Consider the following 25579-nt stretch of genomic DNA (forward strand, 5'->3'; position numbering starts at 1 on the left):
CCTTACAGTCCTGACTTGCCTCCTCCTGACTTCTTTTTGTTTCCTAATATTAAAAAATCTTTAAAGGGCATCCATTATTCTTCAGTTAATAGGCATTCTTTTTCTTCAGTAAAAAAGACTGCATTGACATGGTTAAATTCCCAGGACCCTCAGTTCTTTAGGGATGGACTACATGGCTGGTACCATCGCTTACAAAAGTGTGTTAAACTTGATGGAGCTTATGTTGAGAAATGAAATGTATATATTTTATTTTTATCTCTTGACTGCATTTTCCACCAACTTTTTGGAGTCCCCTTGTACCAGTGCTTTATTCCTTTTTATGGCTGAATAGTTTTCCATCATTTGGATTATACTGTATTTTATTCACCGATTCATCAGTTGATTACATTTGGGTTGTTTCCACTTAGGGGCTATTATAAATAATGTTACTAAGAACTTACAAGTTTTTGTGCGAAGGTATGTTTTCATTTCTCTTGGCTATATATGGAAAAGGGGAATTGCTGAGTTATAAGTTAATTCTGTTCAGTCTTTTGAGAGCTGCCAAACTGTTTTCCTAAATGACATTGCTACTGGATACTATACTGTATAAAGATTCCAGTTTCTCCACATCCTTGCTGACACGTGTTATCTTTTTGTTTCGATTATTGCCATTCTGGTGGGTGTGATGTGGCATCTCCCTGATGACTAATAATGTTGACCATCTTTTCATGTGCTTATTGGCAATTTGTATGTATTTTTTTGAGAAATATCTATTCATATCCTTTGCCCATTTTTCAATTGGTTACTTGTCTTTTTATTGTTGAGGTTTTTTCCTATATTCTGGATACTATTCCCTTATCGGATACATGACTTGCATATATTTTCTCCTATACTGTGGGTGGTCTTTCTATTTTCTTGGCGATGTTCTTCAAAACACTGAAGTTTTTAATCTGAAGAAATCCAATTCATTTCTTCTTTAGTGGCTTGTGCATTTGGTGTCATGTCTAAAAAATCATTGCCTAATCCAAGGTCATAAAGGTCCTACCCCTATACTTGCCTTTAAGAGTTTTATAGCTTTAGCTCTTACATTTTAGGTCTGATTTCTTGAAGTGATTTCTTTTTTACTCTTTTTACTTTTAATTTTTTATTTGTTATGCTTTTTTTTTTTTTTTTTTTTTTTTTTTTTTTTTTTTTTTTTTTTTTCCGGCAACGGATCACAACCCTCAGTGTTGCCCCCGTACCGGACCGGGGACCGGCAACGGGACTGCAACCCTCGGCGTTGCTCCCCCGCCCCGCTCAGCCAGTGAGCGGGAGCCGGTCTGTATGTGGGATCCGAACCCTCGGGCGGCAGCGCTGCCGCGCCTCCCAAGCGGCGCACTATCCAGTGCGCCACTGGGCCGGCCCATATTTGTTATGCTTTTAAGCTTGAACTTTCTGCCCAAAGCAAGTGTTACTTTTATAATGAAGAAACCAACATTTGTTTTTATTTGTTTCCCTTTTCCATTTTTTCTCTGTGGCAGAAACCAACGCTTAAACCAACGCTGCCTCGAACCCGATCCCTTCGATTCCCATCCCCACGGCTGGGGGAATCCTTTCGCCCCACGCCGGAAGCGGAGAAGGCCCCGCCCCGCACCTGCGCACATGGCCGCCTGCGCCTGCGCAGATGCTTCCGGCCCTCGCTCTAACGCCCTCAGCCCCTCTTCCAACGCCTTCATCCCCTCTTACTGGCCGCGTCGCGAAAGTGTCGCGAGACCGTGGGTTCCCGTGGTGCTGAGACTGTCGCTCCGCCTCCTTGAGCCTCGCCCCCTGCGTCCTTCTCAGGTCCCTGCGCCCCCGGCCCGGCCGGCCCTCCTCAATCCCCTACGCCCCCGGCCCGGTCCCCCGGCAGGATGGGGGACAACACCAGCCCCATCAGCGTGATTCTGGTGAGCTCGGGGAGCAGGGGCAATAAGCTGCTGTTCAGGTACCCCTTCCAGAGAAGCCAGGAGCACCCGGCGTCCCAGACAAGTAAGTGGGCGCCGGCGGCCGGGCTGGGCGCGGTGTCGCTTTTCTTTGTTTCATCCTACAACCCATACCTGCTCCTTACAGTGTTTGGGAAGTATAGAAAAGTGAAAGAAACGGGAAAAATCAGTCCTGACTGAAGCCAACATGTCGTCAGTCTCCAGCCTTTAAAAAAACATGTTAAAATATAAAAACAAAAATGTGTTAAAAGCATAAAAGAATTTATGAATGTGTTCTTGGAAAATAATAAATGCATCTGAAGTTGTCCTTGACCACCTCCCCTGGTTCTGCTCCTCCTGCCCCACCGCAGGGATGGCCCCTGGTAGGGCTGGTCATCGTCCCCCTGAATGTAGGTGAATGTGTATCCGCAGAAAGACAGGATCCTGTATGGGTCCCCGCCCATAAAGGTGGTGCTCTGCAGCGCCCTGCTTTCCACCGAACCCTCTGCCTCGAGCCTGGCGGGTTCGGCACATACCGCGAGAATGCACCCCTTCCCATGGGGACGGCCGGTTAGGTTATGAGTGCTTGGTTTTTAATTTATGTTTTGTTTTAAAGCTATTTTTAAACTTGCTAATATGACACAAAGTGTTAAAGGTAAAAAACGGTTGAGGTTATGAAAAGAAAGTTCTTTCCCACCATTGATACCCCCTCCCCCAAAGTCCTCCAGTTTCCCTTATAGGGGCAACTACTGTTAACATGTTCCTGTGCATCCTTCCAGAACCTTCTGTGTAAATAGAAGCACGTGCACACATTATTTTCCAAGCATAAATGAAAGTACACTCTGCACACTGTGATGCCTCTGTTGTTTTCATTTTCACTTTACGTCTACATCTTGGGTAAAGAATCAGAACCTATGGAGCGGCCTTGTCCTTTTTAATGGCTGCAGTGACTTCCATGAGATGAACATATTGTGATTTATCCATCTAGTCCTCTGTTGATGGGCATTTAAGTTGTTTTCATTTTTTTGCTACTACAACAGTGAGATGTTCTTGCCATATAATCATTTTGCATAATATCTGTAGGTGAAATCCCAGAGTAGGATGGTTGGGTCTAAGGGAGAATGGGCATATTTATATTTAATAGATTAGATATTTCAACGTTTGTTAATCCAGTAGGTGAATTTTAATGTGCATTTATCTTCTGATTCTTACTATTGAAAGTAAGCACGTTTTCCTGTTTCCAGAGCCATTTGGATTTCCTTTTCAGCGAGTGACCTATTTATAATCTTTGACTAATTTTCTCTCAGGTCGTTGATTTTTTTCCTTATACATTTGAAGGGGCTCTTTACATGTTTAAGGTAAAAATAGTCCTTCCTTTGTGACAAAGCCATAAATACTTACTTACCCAGTTTGCCTCTGTGTAGTTCTTGCCAGACAGAGTTTTGATTTTTATGGAGTCAAGTTTTCAACCTAATCTCTTGTGATTTCTGAGTTTTGTTATACATAGAGAGGCCTTCTGCTCTCCAAGATTATTAACAAAAAAAATCTCCCGTGTTTTCCTCTAGAACGTTTATTGTCTCATTTTTAAGTGTGTTTATCTTGGTATAAGGTAGAAGCTCCTCCTAAGAGGTGGTATTTCTTGGGCTTTTGCTGAGAGTTGTGCGTTCAGCGCTTGGTTGGTTGCCTCTGGAGCTCTGTGGAATGGGAGCTGTGACAGGCCAAGACACAGCCACATGGAGCTTACAGCCAGGGATTGGTTGGTTCAAGAGCCACCATAATTTTCTTTTCCATATGGCTGCCTATTTCCAACATCATTTTATTGAATAATTCAAATTTCCTCCACTGGTTGATTCTGCTCCCTTTATCACATACTGAATTCCCATGTTTATTCAGGTCTATTTTTGACCTTTCCTTTTTTTTAAGAAGATGACCGGTAAAGGGATCTTAACCCAAGTGAGCTAACTGGCCACCCCTATATAGGGATCCGAACTTGTGGCCTTGGTGTCATCAGCACCACACTCTCCCGAGTGAGCCATGATCTGGCCCCTATTTTTGACCTTTCTTATCTCTCTAATGATCTAATTATGTGTGGGTCCCACACTTATTCATTACTGTACTTTTGTACTGTGTTTTACTATCAAGTGGGATTAGTCACTTGTCTTTACTTTTCTTTTTCAGCATTATCCTGGCTACTCTTGATTACTCTTCCCTGTAAACTTGAGCATCAACTGTATTAGGCCCCACTCCCAAGGCATTGGTATTTTATTGGAGGTAGCTTTAAATGCGTTGATTAACTGAGAAGAAAAGGTATCTTTATGTTGAATCTTCCCATTCAAGAACATGATATGTCTTTTATTCATTCTTTTCTCCTTTGTTAGCATTTCCGTTTTCTTTATGGGCCTTTTGTATTCTTCTTAGATTCATCTCTCGATTTTTAAACTTTATTACTCTGGTAAAGTATTATTGTTTGTGTATATGAAGGCTTTCGGTGAATGTACACTTTCAAACTGTTTCTTTTGCCTATGCTTTCTCCAGCCAAATTGCCATCATGCACTGAGAGGTTGTGTGCATTTGTGTGTGTGTATGTGTATGCATGGATATATGTGTGTGTGTTTGTGTGTATATATATCTTTTTATAAAACTTAACATAATAGCAAATGCATTTCCCCATGTTGTCATAACTTCTTGGAAACCATCACTATTTTTTTGAAAATTTTTTTATTATGGTAAAATGTATATAACATAAAATTTGCTATTTTTTTTTTCCTTTTTGTCTTTTTTCGTGTCCGGCAACGGATCGCAACCCTCAGTGTCGCGCCCGTACCGGACCGGGACCAGCAACGGGATCGCAACCCTCGGTGCTGCGCCCACACCTCGCTCAGCCAGTGAGCGGCCAGTCTGTATGTGGGATCCGAACCCTCGGCTGGAGCGCCACTGCGCTCCCAAGCAGCGCGCTGTAGCAGTGCGCCACTGGGCCAGCCCAAAATTTGCTATTTTAACCATTTTTAAGTGTATATAATGTAATGGCATTAATTACCCTCACTGTATTGTACAACCATTACCACTGTCTATTTCTAAAACTTTTTATTACGTAAACTGAAACTCTGTAACCATTAAGCAATAACTCCTCAGTTCCCCCTGCCCCAGCCACTTGCTAACCTCTACTTTCTGTCTTAATGAATTTGCCTATCCTAGATATTTCATATAAGGTAGAGTGCAGCCTTATAACACCAAGGTCACAGGTTCAAATCCCCATACCGTCCAGCCACCAAAAAAGAAAAAAAGAAAAAGGATATAATATATGTATATACACATACATACATATAAAAAAAAGATATTTCATGTAAGTGAAATATTTGTCCTTTTGTGTCTGCTTATTTCATTCAGCATAATGTTTTCAAGGTTCATCCATGTTCATTCCTTTTTATGGCTGAAAAATATTCCATTGTATGGATAGACCACATTTTGGAAACCATGGATTTTAATGGCTCCATAATCCTCCTGTATGTTGGGGGATCCTGCTTTCTTAGCCATTTTCCCCTTTTTGCCCTCACTCAGATAAGCCACGGAGCAGATATGCTGTTAACAACACGGGCGATCATGCTGACGACCAGGATGGGGACTCCAGGTAAGGGCTCTGTTGTGACTCCAGTATGGGGCTGGTACTGCTCCCAGGCCTGGACAAAGCTCTACCCTCCTGTTGACCCAGATGTTTTCTCCCCTGAGAAATCTGGCATCCATTTAGAGGGTGGTTTGGGGTAGCACAGAGCTGGGGGATCGCATTGCCAGTTTCTGGCTTGCTGAATAATTTGGGTGCATGTTCTAGTTTTGGGATATGTGGTTGGTAAAGCAGGTCCCAGAATGGATGAGGCCATGTCCATATAGGGTGTTTATCTACACGAGAGGAATGTAGAGGAAAGCAGACCCTCATACTGTCCTTGGACCTAATTCCTCAAGCAGATGATCAGGTGTAGCATAGCCTGGCCAGATGCCTTCCAGTTAGCCAGGCTCAGGTGGCGATGGGCAGCAGGGCTGAGAGCGGGGGCTGGTCTGACCCTTGATGGTCTTTTAGAAACAGATGAAAAGTGGGTCCTATTCCTTCCTGTGTTTTCTTTGAGCCCTTCTATCTCTGAGAGACACTCTCAGGGTATAAACCTCAGAAATAATCACTTCTGCCATCTTATGTTCATTTTAGAGCTTAGTAAATGGTAACATACGCCCAGGTGGAGGAAGGAATATTGTAAGTTACCTGCCCTGAGTTCCCCTGAACGCAGATGGTGCCAGCGTGGGGTAAAGGACTCAGCCTCCACTGTCCCAGGAGAAAGTAGAGATCCCCAAGTTAGACCTTTGCCGTGCAGTGAGTTAGTGCTATTTCCCTCCAGTTCTCTGACAAGGGACCATACCTACCCTAATGATTTGCAGTTCCAAGAATGTGATTTTCATATTCTTTTGAGGATGTTGGAGCCTTTGGCATGACCAATGATTGTCCTCAAGAGGAGTGGCCTTTCGAAGAGGGACCAGCAGGTGGGGTTGTGTGGGGACATCCCAGGGGACAATCTTCTTGATGTCAAGGCCTGTGTTTGTAACTGTCCTTTAAAGGTGGTGGCTTGGAACAAATTCTTGTTTGTTTTAGGCACATAGGAAACTTTTGCCCCTGCATACTGGACAGGTATGTCTTGTCCTTCACCTGTGCAGCAGATCAGCTTAGAGCAGGGCTGTCTGTCTCTTCCTGCCCCTGCCGCCAGCATTCTCCTTCCTCTGAGCTCTAGTGGACATGAGGCCCAGGCTTCCAAAGACTCAGAGCTCTTGGAATAATCTGTGCAGAGGGATGTCCTAGGAATGCCAGCAGCAGCTAATTTCTGCAGTTGCCTTTCAGACTTATAATGAAGTGACCACGAGGATGTTTTCTAAGGAATTAATTCAATATTTAACATAAGGAAGAAGGAAATCTATGGGAGGGGAATGGGTCTCTCTAGAATCTTTTATCAAATTTAAGAATGCTTAATTTGGTGATTCTAGCACATCAAAGCATCTGTTGATCCTACCATCCATCCCCCATGTTTTCAAGATGCAGACTAGTAGCCTTAGGGTACCAGTTCCCCTCCTGCTTTATTTTGTCACATGGGCTGCTCTTACCCTGTCATAGCTCAGAGTATCTTCCTAGACAGTGCAGTGAAGGTACATTAAACCCATTTGCTGTGTCTTTCTTGATTGTGGTTCTCCAAGGTGCTTTTCTTTCTGGAACAAGTGGATCGTTCCTGCTTGTCCGTTTGTTGGATTGTTAACAATGTTAACAGGCTATGTTAATTTTTGAGTAGTTGTGGCCTGCCTTAGAGAAGGGAGGATACAGAGCTGTGCTGTCCAGTATTGTAGCCACTGGCCAGTGTGACCATTTAAATTGAAATGGGGCTGGCCAGTTGGCTCAGTTGGTTACAGCAAGGTGTTACAACACTAGGGTCAGGGGTTTGGATCCCCGTACTGGCCAGCTGACCCCCCCCACCAAAAAAATTGAAATAAACTGAAATAAAATTAAAAATTCAGTTCCTCAGTTGCACTAGCCACATTTCAGGTGCCCAATGGCCACATGAGACTAGTGGCTACTGTATTAAATGGTGTAGATTTGACCATTTCCATTACTGTAGAAAGTTCTGTTGGATAGTGCTGACTTAGAGAATGGGCTGCATCTTCAGGATGTGTTTCAGGGCATAGGAATTAGCTCTTACTTTTTTTTTTTTATAACCCTTTTCTAGAATTCAGTAAAGAGAAAAGAAAATGGATATTGTTCAGTGTCTCTAAGACTTAAAATTTAAGGGCAGCAAAGTCGTAGTGTTTTTGCTGGTTGGGTGTTTGGGGCCGGAGTACTTGTGCTTAAATGCACCCTGTGTCTTCCACACTGGTAGGGGCAAAAGCCATTGAGAGAGGCCTGAGAGAAAACCTGGTGTCGATCAGAAAAGCTGACATCAGGGCCGAGCCGTGGCGCACTCTGGAGAGTGCGGCGCTGGGAGCGCAGCGTCGCTCCCGCCGCGGGTTCGGATCCTATATAGGAATGGCCGGTGCGCTCACTGGCTGAGCGTGGTGTGGGTGACACCATGCCAAGGGTTGCGGTCCCCTTACCGGTCACAAAAAAGACAAAAAAAAAAAAAAGAAAAGCTGACATCAGTACATCACCCTCACGTAGACAGCTGTTTTCTAGTCTCCCTTTGAGATTGCAAGCAGTGCTCTGGCCACTGCCTCAGAGAATGGGGAGCTAGAGGCTTAGAGAAGAGTCAATTTCTTTGAGTGTCAAAATGACTGAGATCATTTTACTTTAGGCACAATCCAGAAGACCTCAGAGCTGTAATAGTTTTCCATCTGCCCTTTAACTAACTCGGGTGCCACCATGGCCTGTGGAATCAGGTGGCACCACTCCCCTCCTCAGGCTTGGCTGCTTTTCTTGCAGCAGTGGGCCCAGCTGCACACACAAGCACCCTCAGCCACGTGGGCCCTCAAGCACGTATGCCTAAGCACTCTCCGACTCACAACACACACGTCCTCTCACCAGGTACACAGGGAGCTCCACCAGGGCCTCTCTTGACAGCTTTGCCTCTACTAGTATGTGTGTTTAGAGCCCTACACTGATGTGTTAGAAAGATGCCCCCTCCTTCCTGTGTTGAGGTCAGTACACAAGAAAGCAGACAGGTGGTATTGTCCCCAAGCTTGGGTATTCCCCACCCACTCCCCAGCCCATTTACACTGCAGGGCAGTGTGCTAGGACAGGTGCAGGCTCCGGGTTCCAGGTCTGACTCTCGCTGTGCGTCCTACAGTGTGTGATCTTGGGCACATTCCTTAGACTGAGCCTTAGTTTCATTGTCTTCTGTAAGATATCCGAGGATGGCATCTTAGATACAGATCCAGATGTCCTGAGAACATCCACATCTTAGTGTTTGCTGATGGCCTTGTCTCCCTCAGAGGGGTAGGCACAAATCCATAAAATGCTCCTGTCAGGACATGGAACATTGCTGGCACTGGAAGCCCTATGTGCTTGCTCCTTTCTCTTTGGAGGTAAAGGGCTTGCATTGTCACTTGTCTAGTTGCAGCGGATAGAGCTCAGAGTCAGATTTGAGCTACTAGGATTTTGACTTTGTGGGTGATCTTGGGAAAGTCCATGAAACATGTTAACACTTTAATACTGTTCAACCTGATGGGCTAAAGCTTGATGAAAAAAGGGGTCTTTTGTTATGTATTTCTCTGGCATGGGTCTTTGGCAGTGTGTGTTCCTTGGTGAGATATGTGGGGAACAGTGGGCTGGGAAGGAGGCCTGTGGGCTTGACAGATAGTTTATAGCAGGACTCCCACACTGTTTCTACTCCCTGGGCTCAGGTCTCCTTTCTGTTTCCAGGATACTTGAAAAGCAGCATGCCCCAGAACAAAAATCTCTGCATAGGAGCATAAATTCTTAAACTCTTTTTACAAAACTCGATTCAGATAGTACAGAGGCCCCACATGTTTTCTGACACAAGTGTATATGGATCCACCATGAGGGCCTCACTGCCCAAGGCAGAGAGGCTCTGGGAGGTCAGCTGTTCAGGCAGTCACAGTATCTCAGGAGTTGGGGCTGATGATATTCATGTGACGCTCCACAGTTTTCAGATGGCTTTTACCCATGGGGATCTTATTTGATCCTGTGCAGATAGTTTCTCATGATACAGGTGAGAACCTGTTCTTGGGAAGATTAGATGCTTTGCACTGTTGTCCAGCTAATACATATGGTGCTGACCCAGGTCTTCCAGCCTTGTTCTTGCCCCTGAAAAGTCATTTCCACTCAGCCGGTATTTACGTGTGAGAACTTGAGCTTTAGTGAGAATACCCTGTGGCAAGTGTGCAACATGGGGACTGTCTATATACTCTTTCTTGTCCGGTAAGTTGCTTGGCCTTGACACTCAGAAGCTAGTGCTTAATGCTGGCATTTCTGTTAGACTTTAATACTGTTTTTATAAAACAACCTTGTAACTTCTCATGATTTTTAGAAAACAATATGTTTTCGTTTGGTCTTGATGGTCCTCTTCCCATTTCAGTGAGCCATGTCCTCCAACCGATGAACAGTTGGCTGCAGGCTAAGACCAAGACCTCTCCACAGTCTTTCTGTCTTGATTCCAGCTGCCTCTCTCCTTGTAATTGTGCTTCATTCCTGATTTCCCTCAATGTTGAAGAATGACTAACCAGGCACACAGCCCTGGCTTGGACCTTACTACCCCAGGCATCCATGAATGCCCAGACTGCCCCATGGCCCCTGACTTTTCTCCAACCAGAGTTATTTGGCTCTTTCACATTACCCGAGAGACCAAGGCATGGTTGGCTTGCTCCAGGGAGACTTGTGATACCCCACGTGCCACTGCAGCTCTTCTCCCCCAGGTAGGACTGGTCCTCCTGTGTGGGTGGTGGGCAAGCAGGAGTGTTATTTTTCATCCCCTTCGCCCACTGTCACCCTAGAGAGGCCTGTGATCATTGCTCCTTTTTCTTCATTTTTTCGGAGGGTTTAGTGGGTCCTTATCCAGTGGTCAGGTGTTAAGTGTGATGCTCTGGCTTAGACACTATTGGATGTGCTCAGTAGAGGCAAAAATATTCCCATGAAGTTGATATGATGCTTGTCTAGAAGGGCGAGGATGAGGTAGGACTCCCCCGTCCCCTGGCAGTGCATCCCTTCTGGGCCCTGGAAGTGCACACAGCGTCTGTGAGGCCCCAGCAAGGAGGTGGGTGGGAGAGCAGAGTCTAGTTCCCTTCTGGGCTGTCCCCACCCTCCCTTTTTGTGGCCAAGCTAGAAAACAAGCCCTGCTGCAGAATGTCTCAGCAGGACTAGAAGGTCCTGGCCAGTTTTCCAGCTGGGCTGGTTTGTCTTCCTAGATGTTTTTTTCTTAAATTTCCAAGTTATTCCAGGAATCTTTAGTTTTTGTAACATTTGTTTTATTGTGTTGCAATACATTTATCAGCTTTCCACCATCAAAACAAGGGAAAAAGATTTTTGTGTATTTTGGAAACAAATATTGTCACTTGTTTGTGGTTCAGTTTGCTATTTATAAGTTATGCCCCCTCCACAATCTCATGATAAAACTCTGTGTCTTGGGGCCGGCCCGGTGGCGCACTCGGTAGAGTGCGGCACTTGGGAGCACGGCAGCACTCCTGCCGAGGGTTTGGATCCCATATAGAGACCGGTCCACTCACTGGTTGAGCGCGGTGCGGGCGCGACACCGAGGGTTGCGATCCCATTGCCGGTCGTGGTACGGGCGCGACACTGGGGGTTGCGATCCCGTTACCGGTCACGAAAAAAGACAAAAAGGGAAAAAAAAAAAAAAAAACCCTCTGTGTCTTGTACGTATTATATCACCAGATACACTATATAAAGTGTAAAGCCACTCAGGCATTTCTTCATCATAAATGTATAATATTGAGAGTGGGTTTCTGTATGGGCCATGTTTGCTCAGGTAATCAGAATGGCTAATTACCACCCTGCTGGCCACCCCAGAGGGGCCTCCCTGAAGAGCCATTTAAGGCAGTGTAGCTTTTAACTTTAGCAGCACACACTGCCCAGTTTGCCCTCTCTGTAGACCCTGGCCTCTAGGGGGAAAGACCTTTCTAATTTGGTTCTCCCCGGGGTGTCTTGGGATTTGGGTATTTATAGATGTGAACTAGGCTACCACTGCTTGCCTTTAAGAATCCTAGGACCCATCCCACAGCCAAACTAACTTCCCTGGACTGGTGCCTGAGGGCCAGGGCTGAGGCATGCCTGTGGCTCTTCATGACAGAGCAGCAGTTTTTAGTGGAGATTTGTAGCTATCACAGGAGCAAGTGAGCTTTCTGGAGTTGTGGAGGTTATTTTTCTGTTATCTCTGTGTCCCCTGAGTCACTGGGAGGCAGAGTGGGAGGTGCTGTTTGTTTAGATGGGACACGAAATGTTGGCACTGGGTCAGTTGCAAGAGCAGGAGTGGGTGGTAGGATTTTAATACTCCAAACCCTCCTTTAGCATCAGTGTGTCCCTCAGATGGGAATTACAGGGCAGAGTGAGCCATTTAGAATTTTTGAAGAAAGCATATATTGCCTCTTGTCTAAGACAGTAGAGTCTTCATCTCTGGTTTAATCACTTCAGAGAGCACTATTCCAGGGAGGGAGAAACCTGCGATGAGCGGCCAAGGGTCCTGCATCTCCCAGCATGTCTCTGACAAGATTGGTTTTGGAAGGTCTGACTATGTGAGAGGCAAGGTAGCACACTCTGACCAAAGCCTCCGCATGTGCTTTGTTTGGGGACATAGGGTGACCCAGGATGATTAGAGGATCATGTCAATTCTGGAGGAAGGCTAGAAACCAGCATGAGCGCCCAGGTCTTGGCAGTCCTAGACCCCCACTGGCCTGGGGACACTCGGAAAGAATCCCACAGCTGCTGGTCTTACATTTTGTCTGAATGTTGGTTAACCACAGCAAGGCTCTTGCTCCAGACTGACTCCAGGTCACTCCTCTCTCAGCCACTTCATGTCAGGTCACCTGGAATGAATGGTCTCTTATCCCAGAGTCATTTGCTGTTACAGAGTTGAGCTGCAGCAGCAGTTGAAAGCACACCTTCCATTTTCACCATAAAGTAGAGAAGTTGTGATGTTAGTCTCCTCCTTTCCCTGCCGTAAGGCCTCCAGGAGAGAAGCATGACTCAAGACTCACACTGGGATGTCTGTCCTTGATGGTCTTTTCTAGGCTATAGGGGTTGCCTTGCCTGGGGTGGAATATGGCCCTGGGGGACCTGGGGCTGACTTTCCCAAAACAGTGTACCCTTCTGACCCAGCTATTAGAAATGCTTTTTCTGGGTGGAGGGGTAAGCATGGGACTTCTCTGCATTCTAGGTCCAGATCAGACAAGGTGCCTCAGTGTCTCTGGAGTGGAGGCCCTGAGAGCCCTGGGCTCTGAGATAAGAGTCAGTACCGCACCCTCAGCATTTTCCTCCCTGCAGGCGACTCTCCCTTATCCAGACTACCCCCAACCACCAGGCAGGAGGGACCAGGGTTGCCACGTAAGTGTACAGATGCACCTCGAAGAGGGGTGAGCTCTCAGTCACACCACAGGTGCTCCCACCTCTCTGTAGCACCCAGTATGGCGCATCCCTGTGTTCATGTCATTTGGAAATAGCTTTAATCACGGTGGGTCTGCACATATTGCACAAAGTCTCTTCCCTAATAAAAACTGGAAAGTTTAAGTGTTCAGGATCAGGGAAGGGCTGTTAGCACGTTGCACCCACCCCTGAGCGCTGTCACCTTGGCCTTTATATGGCGCTGTGGGGGAGGGGCCATGGTCCTGGGGGAGAAGGGGTGGAACCCTGCAAACCGGAGCACAGTAGGTAGAAGCCCCTCGGGGCAGTGCCAGCTCCAGCTCATCCACCTTTTAAAAGCAAACTGCAACTGTTTCTCTCCTGGATTTCATAAAGCATACCAAGAAATGACACCATGTCGGGCCGGCCCGTGGCTCACTCGGGAGAGTGCGGTGCTGATAACACCAAGGCCACGGGTTCGGATCCCATATAGGGATGGCCGGTTGCTCACTGGCTGAGCGTGGTGCTGACAACACCAAGTCAGGGGTTAAGATCCCCTTACCGGTCATCTTTTAAAAAAAAAAAAAGAAAAAAAAATGACACCATGTGCCTTTAGTCTGTGCTTCTCATGCCTTTTACCTTGTAATTCTGGTGATTTCGCATCCCTAACCTTGGGGATTGCTTCAAAAGGGCAAGTGATAGAAACTTCCATCAGCAGTAGGGGCAAGAGCTACTCCATGAAGCTGCCATTTACTGAGACCCTTCCCCTTTGGAGGCAGTGGGGCTGTGATACTTTAACTTATTTTCATTCTACCTTTTTTAAAAAATTTATTTAAAGGTTTTCCGATGTTATTCTGGCAACAATTTTGGCAACCAAGTCTGAAATGTGTGGTCAAAAATTTGAACTGAAGATTGATAACGTGCGGTTTGTTGGGCATCCGACACTGCTGCAGCATGCTCTGGGGCAGGTATGGCTTCCCTGGACAGGTAGGATTCTCCCTGGGCAGGCACAGCCCTCTTTGGGCAAGTGTGGCTCTTCCAGGGCAGGCAGCCCTGGCGCATTCTGGCTCTGGGGGCCTTGGGGCTATGGCCGACACCAGATAAGTTGAAGTCAACCTTTGGGCAGCAACCCTGATCAGTACTTACTATGAGCTGTGCATCTTCGTAGGCCCTGTGATACAGTGGAGAAAGAGAGGGATGTCCTTGCCCCTAGGTACTTCAGTCCTTGCCCCTAAATTTTGCTATTTGCATTTTGGGTTTCTACTGACTGTCACCTTCCCCTTTATATCTAGGATATCTGTTTCTAGGGAGGTTGAGAGAATTGAGTTAAGCAGCATCTGTTAAACCCTTGAACTTTCTGCAGAGTGGTGCAAACATTTCTTCTTATTTATTCAATGATGTTCTAATAGCCAATATTGTTATTATTTAACACTTACTATTGTGTTGAACCCTCAGTGTGTGTTCTCTGATGAATGAGTTTAGCAAGATGCCATGCCCTGTTACACAAGGGAGCTCTTACACCACAGCTGGCCAGACAGCTCTTTGCACACAGGCAGGAGCAGTGACATAATTACTCAGATTTTGAAGGGTTTCAATTTGACACATAGACTTAGCTCCACTTATACAATCCAGAAATTGTGTGAGGATCTGAGATGTGATTCACAGACCTCCAGGAATAAGCCCATGGAAGGTGCTTCTGAGGAGACTGGATGTGTCTGGCCCCCTGGACAGCACCCTCTTTCCTCACCATGGCCACCACATTTGGGGCTCGGTCCCCTGTCCCTGGGTGATGGAGTGGAGAGTTGGCAGTCATACCCTGTAGAACTGGAATGACAGGCAGGGATGGGGGTGGTTGCTGAGGTGGCGAGGGAGAGCTGGGGCCCAGTACTCCCACTCCCCCTAGTGGCAACACTTGTCGTTGGCTTTGAAGAGCTCCATTGTGCCATTGGAATTCTGCTTTTGAGTGCTTTGGTGCTGGAGCAGGGAGCACAGAGATGAGGACTTGGTTCTGGAGTGAGGTTGGGTGCCCTGCCTCACGTGGGGCCTATTCAGTCCTCTGCTGGCCCTGAAAATTATCTTGTCTCTAAATTGTCTTGAGTATTTGTTCTACTTGTCAGGGGCAGCCTGGGTGGACACAGGTGGACATGGGATGGCAGCAGGGGCATGGGTCTGGGCTCTTCACTTACTTGAGCTCCTCTTCATCCTGTCTCCTCAGCATAGTCAGCTCACTTCTGCTGATGAGGGCAGTCACAGCATTAACCTTCACGTTCTTGTCACAGCTGTGACTCCATCTGTCTGCATAGCAGGCACTCCTTCTAAGCAAAGACACTAATTGCTTCCCAAAGACCCAGGGGGCTCTGTTTTTCTCTGGTTCTGCTATACTCCAGGGCCTTTCCCCATGCCTGAAGTAGAATAGTTCTAAACAGCTGTCCTTGGAAAGTTGTGGCTCTCAGTTTATTAGAATTATGCCTTTTTTACAGGTCTCCAAAACAGACCCTTCTCCAAAGAGGGAAGCACCTACCATGATTCTTTTTAATGTGGTATTTGCATTGAGGGTAAGTGTTCATACAAGTTGTTTAGATCAGGGAGGAGGGTTGGGGGAGAAGCAGCTCATTCCCAGTGAGTGTGTTGTTGACTCACTGTTAAGATTGTGGTAGGGTGTGGTGCTAGCCACTTCTGGGGTGCAGGCAGAGTCTGCCTCATTTATTTTTTTGGTAAAACACACAACAATATTTACCATTTTATGGCTGGCTGGTTAGCTCATTTGGTTAGAGTGCAGCCTTGTAACAACAAGGTTAAGGGTTTAGATCCCCATACTGGCTAGCCACCGAAAACAAAAACCAGTATTTACCATTTTAAACTGTGCAATTCACTGGCATTTAGTACATTCATAATGTTGTGCAACCATTACCACTATGTAGATCCAGAACATTTTCACCATCCCAGAAAGAAACCCCTGTACCCATTAGCAGTTATTCCCCATTCTCCCCCTTCCCTCCAGCCCCTGGAAACACCAGTCTGCTTTCTGTATCTGTGTATTTTCTTCTTCTGTATGTTTCCCATAAATGGGATCATGTAATGCGTGACCTTTTGTGTGTGGCTTCTTTTACTTAGCATGTTTTTGAAGTTCATTTATGTTGTAGCATGTATCAGTACTTTATTCCTTTTTATGGCCAAATAACATTCCATTGTATGAGTAGACCACACTTTGTTTATCCACCTATCCATCGATGGGCATTTGGGTTTTTTTTCATGTTTTTGCTGTTATGAACAATACTGCTATAGACATTTGTGTATAAGTTCTTGTGTGGTCACACGTTTTCATTTCTCTCCATATATATATGGAAATTTGGTCATATGGTAACTCTGTGGTTAATCTTTTGATTGAAATTGGTCATATGAAGAAACACCAAACTGTTTTCCATGGTGGCTGCACTATTTTACATTCTCTCATACATGTATTACATGAACGAGGGTTCCAATTTCTCCACATCTTCACCAACACTTGTTGTTTTCCATTTCTTTGATCAAGCCTAGTTGTTTCTTAAGGCAGTTCCCAGCTATGTCTCAGGTTGTTTTCACTAGTTGCAGGAAGTGCCTTTTCAGTAAATATGTCAAAATATAAGGAACCCAAATAAACAGAAAATGCACCTCTGGGTAAGGACTAGCTTATATTATGAGGGGACATTGAAGTACCTAGGAAATTTATATTCAGTGATTCTTAAATAATAGAATTCCTCTGAAATATCCCTTGATCAATTTTCACCTAAGAATTCAGTAGTTCTTTCTAGCCAGGCACATGCGATCTGCACAACTACTTATGTGTGGAAAGTGGCAGCAAGGAAGTGACTGGATCCCCGGGGCAGGGGGTGGTGTGTGCTTTGAAAACCTTCAGAGAAAGGAAACTTGCAAAATTGGATGCCATTCTGAGTCTCAGACTATTTTTTCCATTGAGGCTTTTTGGGTGTGAAGCACACAGGTCTCACATCAAAAAATGGTTCAACACTAAAATAATGATAGAGAAAAGCTCCTTTTATTTGTTTATTTTTATTTTTTGGCAGCTGGCCAGTGCAGGGATCCAAACCCTTGACCTTGGTGTTACAACACCACACTGTAACCGACTGAGCTAACCAGCCAGGCCAAGAAAAGCTCCTTTTGAATGGGGCTTAATTTTTAAAACTAGCCTACCTTGTTGATAAATAAAGAACTACAAATTAAAACAAAATGATTTGTGAAATTTAAAATGAAAAAAATGATTTTTAATGGTAACTGTCTTTGGGGTTTGAGGTTCCATGAGGAGATCTCCATTTTCTGCTTGACACGCTTCTGTAGTGTTTGCATTTTCACAGTTTCCTTGTGTATCTCGTATAGTTACATAATACAGACAACCACACAGAGAGATAAATTAAGTAAACAAACAAGCAAAGCAATAAGCAAAAGCCATGACAGGTGCTGTGCTCCTGTCAGCACTGATAATGTCCGTGGGACGGGTGGCAAGAAGCAGCCACGGCCCCACCCAGGATGTTACAGGCTGGCCCTCATCTCTGGAGCAGAGTCTGCCAGCAGAATGCTATGATACCCAAAGACCTACTGATCCCACCATTAGAAATATTGTCAAGAAAACAAGCAGCTTTTACAATTGTATAAAGATTTTTATATTATAATAATAATTAAGCTGGAAATAATCCTGGTGTCCAGTAGTTGGAGAATGATTAAACAATGAGATTATTGTTACACTGGCCTATCCTCTGGCCATTAAAGATGAGAAATGGGGACAAGGCCAGAACCTGGAGAAGTACAAATTGATTACTTCAAGATAAAAGCAGCAGGAAACAGGACAGTACAGGACTTTAGCTGGCCATGATGTTGAAGAGTGGGAGAAATTTTAAATAATGTAAAGAGTTGGTATTTTAGGGTGGACAAGTTTTTTTTTTCCTTCTTTTCAGTAGTCATTTAAAAATGTACACTTTTTTAATTTTGAAAGGTTTTAAACAGACCCTGAAATAGAACAGTGACAAACCTTACGCACCCATCTCTGTGATCCCACAGCCATTGCCTTTACACCATGCTACATCTATTTCCTCCCCTCTCTTTGTATTTCCAGTCAAGTTCCAAGACCTCATGTATGTTCATTCCTGCATACTTCAGAAGGCATCTCTGTAAAATATGGACATTTATTTTATGCCATGATACACTTTTCACATCTGACAAAATTTGCCATAATAATTTGGTATCAAATAGTACCTGGTCTATTGAAAGTTTTCCTAATTGCTAAAACATTTTTTCCCAGTTGGCCTGTCTGCAGCAGAATGCAAACCCTGCCCCTTAGTGCATGTGGTATCTCTGCATCTCTGCCAGTCCTGAGCTTTCCCCTCCCTTTGTCCCATTGAATGTTCCACATTTGGTTTCATCTCATTGTGCAGACAGTCAGACTTGCTTTCTGTCCCTCTAATTTCCTGCAGACTGGAAGTTCACTTTGAAGGCCTAGTTACATTTGAGTACAAGTTTTGGAGGTGAGAAGGGCTCCTGGGTGATGCTCTAAACTCCATGCTGCTTCATATCACATAGGGTAAAAGTGTACTGTTTCTGAGAGTTCCCACTTAGGGCTGGCGTATACTAGGTGGTAGCTTTCTCAGTGTGTCCCTCACTTGGTGTCAGGCCTGTGCAAACAGGACACACTGGGACATCCGGGAATCCCGGGTGTGGGTCATTGACCCTCGCCTGGGGCAAGCATCACCAAAGGTCAAGCAAATGGGCCCTGGACATCTGACTTATGGGTGCTGTTGTGCCTCAGCTGGTGGGGCCTCCTGTGAGGGTTGGGCTCTCAGGTGTGGCTAGATTACTTTTTCAAGGGAATAATCATGTGTCCAGGATCATTTTCCTCCTTGCTGCTTTGCTGGTAGGAGTATTTTGACACAGATTCTTCTAAATGTGTATTTTGTTTTGAGGCAATTGTATATCCCTACAAATCAGCCCTCCAGTTCTGGAGACACTATTGAAGGATGCCCTTGACATGGAGGGGCAGGGCTGCTGACCAGTGGTGGGCATGGCATGGGAGCAACACTCAGTCCTCCCCCATAGGGCATGCTGCCATGTTGCAAGCCTGCCCAGATGTGAGTTCTGTTTGTGAACATGGGACCTGCTGAGAGTATAGTGTGTCCAGCTGTGTGAGTCTGTCCAGCTCTAGGTGAAGAAAGTGTTTACTGTCTGGGTCAGGTTTTGGCTGTGAATACTCTTCAAACATGACCCTGCCTGGCAGATAACCAGGAAGGGGAGGCAGCACCAGAGGTTCTAATCAGCGGCACCATTCATCCCTCTCCCTAACCCACCTCTAGCCCCATAGGATGATTCAGCAGCCCTCTTGGTCTCCAGAAGCACTGAGTCATGGTTGGACCAGTTATCTGACCCCTCGAGCCTCTTCACAGACCCCACAGCTACACGCTCCACCCTTGGCCTGGCCATCTGTGGTCCCTGATAGGTTCCAGAGGGTCAAGGACCCTCCTGTTCCTTTGACCAAGTCAGCGTGGGTGCATAGGAAGTGCAGGGCAGGGACGTGGGCCTGGGGCCTGCTGGTGCTCTTGTTAACCAGGTCATTTCTGCTGGGAAGAGCTTCTTATCCCTGAGGACAGAAAGTACTCAGTGAACAGTTAGTACGGCACTTCTGTTACTGTACTGTGCGCCCTGTTATAATTGGCCTATCGTGCCTAAAATTTTACATGTCTTAGGCTAGTCAGCAGTGTTCCCCAGTAGTCAGCAGTACAGTGATGGCTGCAGACACTTACAGGGTTTTTGCTCAGGGCAGGTTCTGTTCTAAGTGCTTTACATGTCTGACTAATTTCCTCCACTCAGTTGCTGGTGAGGGAGGTGCCACTGTTGTCCCTTCTCAGATGAGGACCAGTGGCCCAGGGTCACACAGCAGGCTGGCTGGTGGGATCTGTGCCCTCAGCTACACTCTGCCTTTCTGTATAGCCCTGGCACAGTGGAAATTCCTGTGTCCCCTGCAGAGGACCCCCATGGAGCCATCTCTGTGCTGCCATCCAGGTGGCCATTCCTAAGATAGAGGATGGAGGCTGGCAGCCAGCACTTCTGTGGATGGCCTCTGGAAACTGGGGGTAGCAGTGGCCCTTGGAGAGTAGCCTGGGGAAGAGGAGTGGAGGAGGTTTCTTTCACGGTTTGAGTTTTTTCTGTGCATGGGTATTACTTCCTTTTAAACTCTGTGTCTAGCTGTGTCCCTGTACACATGTTTGAGGCAATGTGTGGCTTTCTCTCTCAGGCCAACGCTGATCCATCGGTGATAAACTGTCTGCACAACCTGTCACGGCGCATCGCCACTGTGCTGCAGCATGAGGAACGCCGCTGCCAGTACCTCACTCGGGAGGCCAAGTTGATCCTGGCGCTCCAGGATGAGGTGTCTGCCATGGCAGATGGTGAGTGCACAGGGTGTGATGGGAACAAGTCTGGGCTGGCTGATGGCCTCTCCCACCCCAATGCCAACAAAGCAGCCAGGAGCTGGCGATAGCACCAGCTTTTGGTGAGCTGAGCATTGGAAAGGGAGTCCACACAACAGCCTTGCAAGGCAGGGACCTTGGTCCATCCCCATTTTGCTGATGTGGAAACTGAGGCTCAGAGGGGTTGCATGATCTTTACACTGGGCTGATTGTGCCCTGAGAGCACAGGATGACTCCCCCAGGGGCACATTTGTAGCTCCACTTTCCTGAATGGATGTGCTGAAATTGATTTCCCAAGCGCAAACATTCTTCCCCACCCTTCACATAGGACAGGCACCTCTGCCCAGCCCTAGTCCTGCGGGACACAATGCCCTCGAGTGGGAGGACCTGGGGAGGGGCCAATGAGAATATCCAGCTGGCAAGGTGGGTGGTTTCCCGTTCTTTGCTTTCAACCAAATTGAAGAGACCATACTGGCCAGCTACAGAAAAAACAAAACAAAAACCAACAACAACAAAACATATCGAAGGAGGACCTAACTAAGTTACTAACTAATTATTAAAAATAAATTTTGCGAGGGCCTGCCTGTGGCTCACTCGGGAGAGTGTGGTGCTGATAACACCAAGGCCACGGGTTCGGATCCTCTATATAGATGGCTGGTTCTCTCACTGGCTGAGTGTGGTGCTGACAACACCAAGCCAAGGGTTAAGATCCCCTTACCGGGCCGGCCCGGTGGCACACCGCGCTGGTGCGCCGCTTGGGAAGCGCGGCGGCGCTCCCGCCGAGGGTTCGGATCCCACATACAGACCGGTTCCTGCTCACTGGCTGAGCGAGGCACGGGGGCAGCGCCGAGGGTTGCGGTCCCGTTGCCGGTCCCGGTCCGGTACGGGGGTGACACTGAGGGTTGCGAACCGTTGCCGGACACGGAAAAAAAAAAAAAAAAAAAAAAAAAAAAAAAAAGATCCCCTTACCAGTCATCTTTAAAAAAAAATAAATAACTTTTCCTGGTAGACTGTTGTGTGTTTTTTGGCATAGTGTAAAGATTTCAAAGCATGGAGGGACACCTGTAATAAGTCTCCACTTCCATTTTCTTGGGTTAGTACCTTCATAACAAAAAGGAGAACTAGGAACAAAATTGAAGTCAGACCTAGTCATTCTACTAACAGGTAAAAGTAGCGATTGTCAGGGCTGGCCAGTTAGCTCAGCTGACTACAGCGCAGCCTTATAACAGCAAGGTCACAGGATTTGGGACCCAGTACCCACCAATCGCCAAAAAAAAAAAAAATAGTAATTGTCATACTCAGTTTAACAGTTAAATAAAGAACAGCCCTGTCTGATTCAGGTAAAATTTGCTTTTTAAGTTTGACAGTTAGCTGCCAAAATTTGTAATATGTTTCTGTTTTGGCCAATTATGTACTAATTATAATTTATATTATGATAATTACAACCCAGAAGTTTTATTTTTTAAAATATTCTCTTTAGTGTCTGACTTTATCACAGGAAGTTAAAAAGCCTCAGTTTAAATATGTATTTTTTGTTAGAGATTTATGAAAAAGGATTAATGAAAGACTTTTCAATCATAAAAATAAATTTCATTAGCATACACGTATGAGGGAGAGGAGTGGGATGTGAGGTGGAAATACCTGGTCACTGAGATGGAAGCCCCCTACGTCTAGCCCTGGTGGTCTGAGGGAGAACCTTTCAGGGAAGGGCGGGTGAAATGCTCTACTCTTGCATTGCCTGTGACTGAAGGTTGTGGGGATGGGGCAGTGGTGAAATTTAAATACAAATATTCCATATAAAGATGGTTGAACAAATCAGCCTAAGTCTAATTTTAATTCAGGTGGATGTACAGATTTTATAAAAAGCAGTGGAGAGTTTCCTGATGTTTGGTTTAAAATTGCTTAGAATTCTTTTTAAGTTAAACTTATTTTATTTTATTTTTTTTAAAAGATGACCAGTAAGGGGATCTCAACCCTTGGCTTGGTGTTGTCAGCACCACGCTCAGCTAGTGAGCAAACCGGCCATCCCTATATAGGATCCGAACCCGTGGCCTTGGTGTTATCAGCACCACACTCTACCGAGTGAGCCACGTGCCGGCCTAAGTTAAACTTATTTTAAAAGGAATTCTCTGTTCTAGCTTTTAAAAGTTTCCTTGCTTTGGAAACTCTAAATCTTTCTATGTTGTGATTCTTGCAGCAAATGAAGGTCCTCAGTCCCCGTTCCATCACATCCTGCCCAAGTGCAAGCTAGCCAGGGACCTCAAGGAAGCTTATGACAGGTAGGACAGCCGGGCACATGCCGAACCTCCATCTGATGAGCTTCTCTGGGGCTTGTGGTCTGAGTGGCATCCACAAGTAGTGCTCCCTTTGCTGAGCACTGTTCTCCTGGTATGCAGGTACTGGAGTTCTACTGAGTTTGGAGCAAGAGAGGGTGGTGAAGGGGTGACCGTGTGGCTGTTCTTGAGAGAAGTGACCTTGGTGGCTGTTTTTTAAATGCCAACCCCTTTGCTGACTGATGTGTGCTCAGCTGAGACAATCACCTCCAGACTCCTCTTAAAACAGACAATAATGTTATACTCTCTTTGTCACCTCTCTCCCCCTGGGTGATGGAGATGCAAAGGATTACTCAAAGCCCATTTCTTCTGAGCAGTGAGAAGCTCTGAAGGGGTTAATTTCCAGGAACCCTCAAGAGAGAGGCATTCCTCCTTGGAAAATTAACCCTGAACTGGGGTTCTGTGTCAGTATTTATTCTCCAGGCCAGAAAGTTACAGAAAAGGAACCCAGGTAGAGTTATGGCTAAGTATAGTTTAACAATAGAGGCTGGTAACATCATTGAAATAACAAAGTGACATTCCATAATGCAATTTGCAAAACATTAAGTCAATCCATCAACAAAAGCTTGTTCTTAGCAAATACTATCTTTTCCTACAGCAGTTTCTTCAGTATTTTTACATAACAATAAAGCAACTTTAGGTTAACCTGCACCAAGGACGTCTGTCCTTGAGCCAGCAATTTTGCTGTGTCACAATTCTTTATCTACATCAGAGACTTTAGCCTGGGGAAAGTTTCCTGTCTTTTGCAAGCTTAACATTTCTATATGTAATTTTATTTTATTTTATTTTTTGTCTTTTTTTCGTGACCGGCAACGGATCGCAACTCTCAGTTTCGCACCCGTACCGGACCGGGACCGGCAACGGGATCTCAACCCTTGGTGTTGCTCCCGCACCTCGCTCAGCCAGTGAGCGGCCGGTCTGTATGTGGGATCCGAACCCTCGGCGGGAGCGCAGCCGCACTCCCAAGCGGCGCACTGTAGCAGTACGCCACCGGGCCGGCCCTATATGTAATTTTAAAAGGTTAGATTATACCTGAAACTATAGGGCTTTGGAAGCTAGGCCCTGTGAAATACATTTGCTTTATAAATGTTAGTATACTCTACACAATAAACCCGAAGTGTTTTTGAATCATCAAACACAAACTGACATTTTACCAAGTTCTGGGCCCACCTTCATTAGGTTGGTGTTGCTGTCCCCACTTCACCTCTGAGGAAACTGAGGCTCGGTGGGTGGAGCTGGGGCTGGCTGTGCTACTCTTCACTCTGGGGGAGTTGGGGTTTGGGACATGGAGAGCATGAAGTCAGCAAGCACTGGGAGCACCACAGAAACCTTGTAGTTCTGATTGCATTGGTGGCTGAGCACCCACTCTACTAAACATGGAAAGGAAAGAAGCCCCATTCTTCTTAAAGGGTGTCTGCCTGACCAATGCTCTGTGACCCTGGGTCCCGGCACCAGCTGTGGCTCCTTCTTGGCCCAATGGGTGCCCAACTGGCAGCTCTGCCTGGCACCTTTGTCTTTCCTCCCTCCATTCACACAATGCTAGTGCCTTGTCACTTACAGCTGAGGGGGCAACACAGCACCAGGCACATTGCAGGGCAGACAGCACATCTGGTGCAGCTTTTCTCCTTGGCACTTGCATGGCCCAGTACCTCTTTGCCTCCCCTGTGACCTCAGGCCTCTTTCCGTGTCTTCCCTCCTTCTCTGCCTTCTCTTTCTCTTTCCTTGTTCTTCTGCTTTTCCATAGTTTTCTGCCATGCGCTCAGCTCAGTGCCCCTGCCCAGTCCTTCTGGGGCTTCGCTTCCTCTTGGTGGACTCCCAGCTCCCTGTGGATTCCCCTTGAGGAAGGCCTGACCTGAGAGCTGTGGCTCGTGAGCTCTTGTGTCTCTGGCTCAGTAGGATGTGAGCAGTGACAGTTCTGTAGGGGATCCTTTCTTTTTCTACAAAAAAAATTTATGTATTTTTTTCTGATTTCACCAATAGTACATGTTCATTATAGACATTTAGGAAACTTGGAAAAGAATAAAGAAAATAAAAGTCATCTATAATCTTGTATGCAGTGATAATCACTACTAATATTTTGGTAATTTTCATTTTCTTAATGTCAGTTTTTGAAAAGCTCACATATTCATTGAGTTTGAAAATCAGAGTGTCTTTCCTGCTGCTCCCTCAGCAGGTCTCCACCCTGGTGGCAAGATGTGTCTAGCAGGCAGCCACGGGTCACCTGTCGTCCCTCACGAATGGCTTAAGGCAAACATGGACCTCCTTTTTTCTTTACACAGTGGTAGCACGCTACACTACACATGCTATTTTGCCCTTTGCTTTCATGATTTAACAGTATGGCTTAGATTTCTGTCTGTATTGTTAAGTATGGACTTTTTCACTCTTTTTTTGGCTGCATAGTTAGCCAGCCCCCTCTCCTGGGCTTTTATTTGTTGGTTCCAGCCTTTTGCTGCTAGAAGATATGCTGCTCAACCATTTGCACATGTTATTTTGCGTGTGTGCCTCTGTTTCCATAAGATAAATCCTAAAAGTGTGGTGAATGGGTAGAATGCATTTGTAATGTTGATGTGCTTCCCTCTGGGGATTTGTACCCCCCACACACCCACTAGCAGCACACAAGACGCCTCTACCCCAGCTCTGCCAACACAGGGACTTGGTGAACTGGATTTTAACCAATATAATAGGTGGAGAAAGGTATCTCAGGCCAGTTCCATCTTAAAACATTTATGCATCTCTTCACATATCTGAACCTTCTGTATTTTCTGTGAACTTTCTGCTCAGATCCTTCATTCTTCTTTTGGGAAACACAGGTGTCAATATAGGAGATAGTTGTCT

At 45.9% G+C, this 25579-nt stretch overlaps 1 protein-coding gene across 7 annotated transcripts in view; it reads left to right on the plus strand.

Moving 5' to 3' along the window:
* The first annotated feature begins 1756 nt into the window (after positions 1–1756).
* The window catches only part of NPRL3 (nitrogen permease regulator-like 3 (S. cerevisiae)), a 40784-nt gene continuing 16961 nt past the window's right edge, over positions 1757–25579 (plus strand). For 2 of the 7 annotated variants that reach the window (XM_008587284.1, XM_008587287.1), the window contains exons 1-6: positions 1757–1986; positions 5478–5547; positions 13802–13931; positions 15444–15518; positions 20237–20390; positions 22609–22690. In XM_008587284.1, coding sequence (XP_008585506.1) covers positions 1869–1986; positions 5478–5547; positions 13802–13931; positions 15444–15518; positions 20237–20390; positions 22609–22690 — 629 coding nt within the window. In that variant the 5' untranslated portion in view covers positions 1757–1868. The other 5 variants (XM_008587291.1, XM_008587286.1, XM_008587285.1 and 2 more) reach the window with 5 other exon arrangements.

The sequence above is a fragment of the Galeopterus variegatus genome, unplaced genomic scaffold (genome assembly GCF_000696425.1).
Source record: "Galeopterus variegatus unplaced genomic scaffold, G_variegatus-3.0.2 Scaffold4331, whole genome shotgun sequence".
NCBI classification, from domain to species: domain Eukaryota; kingdom Metazoa; phylum Chordata; class Mammalia; order Dermoptera; family Cynocephalidae; genus Galeopterus; species Galeopterus variegatus.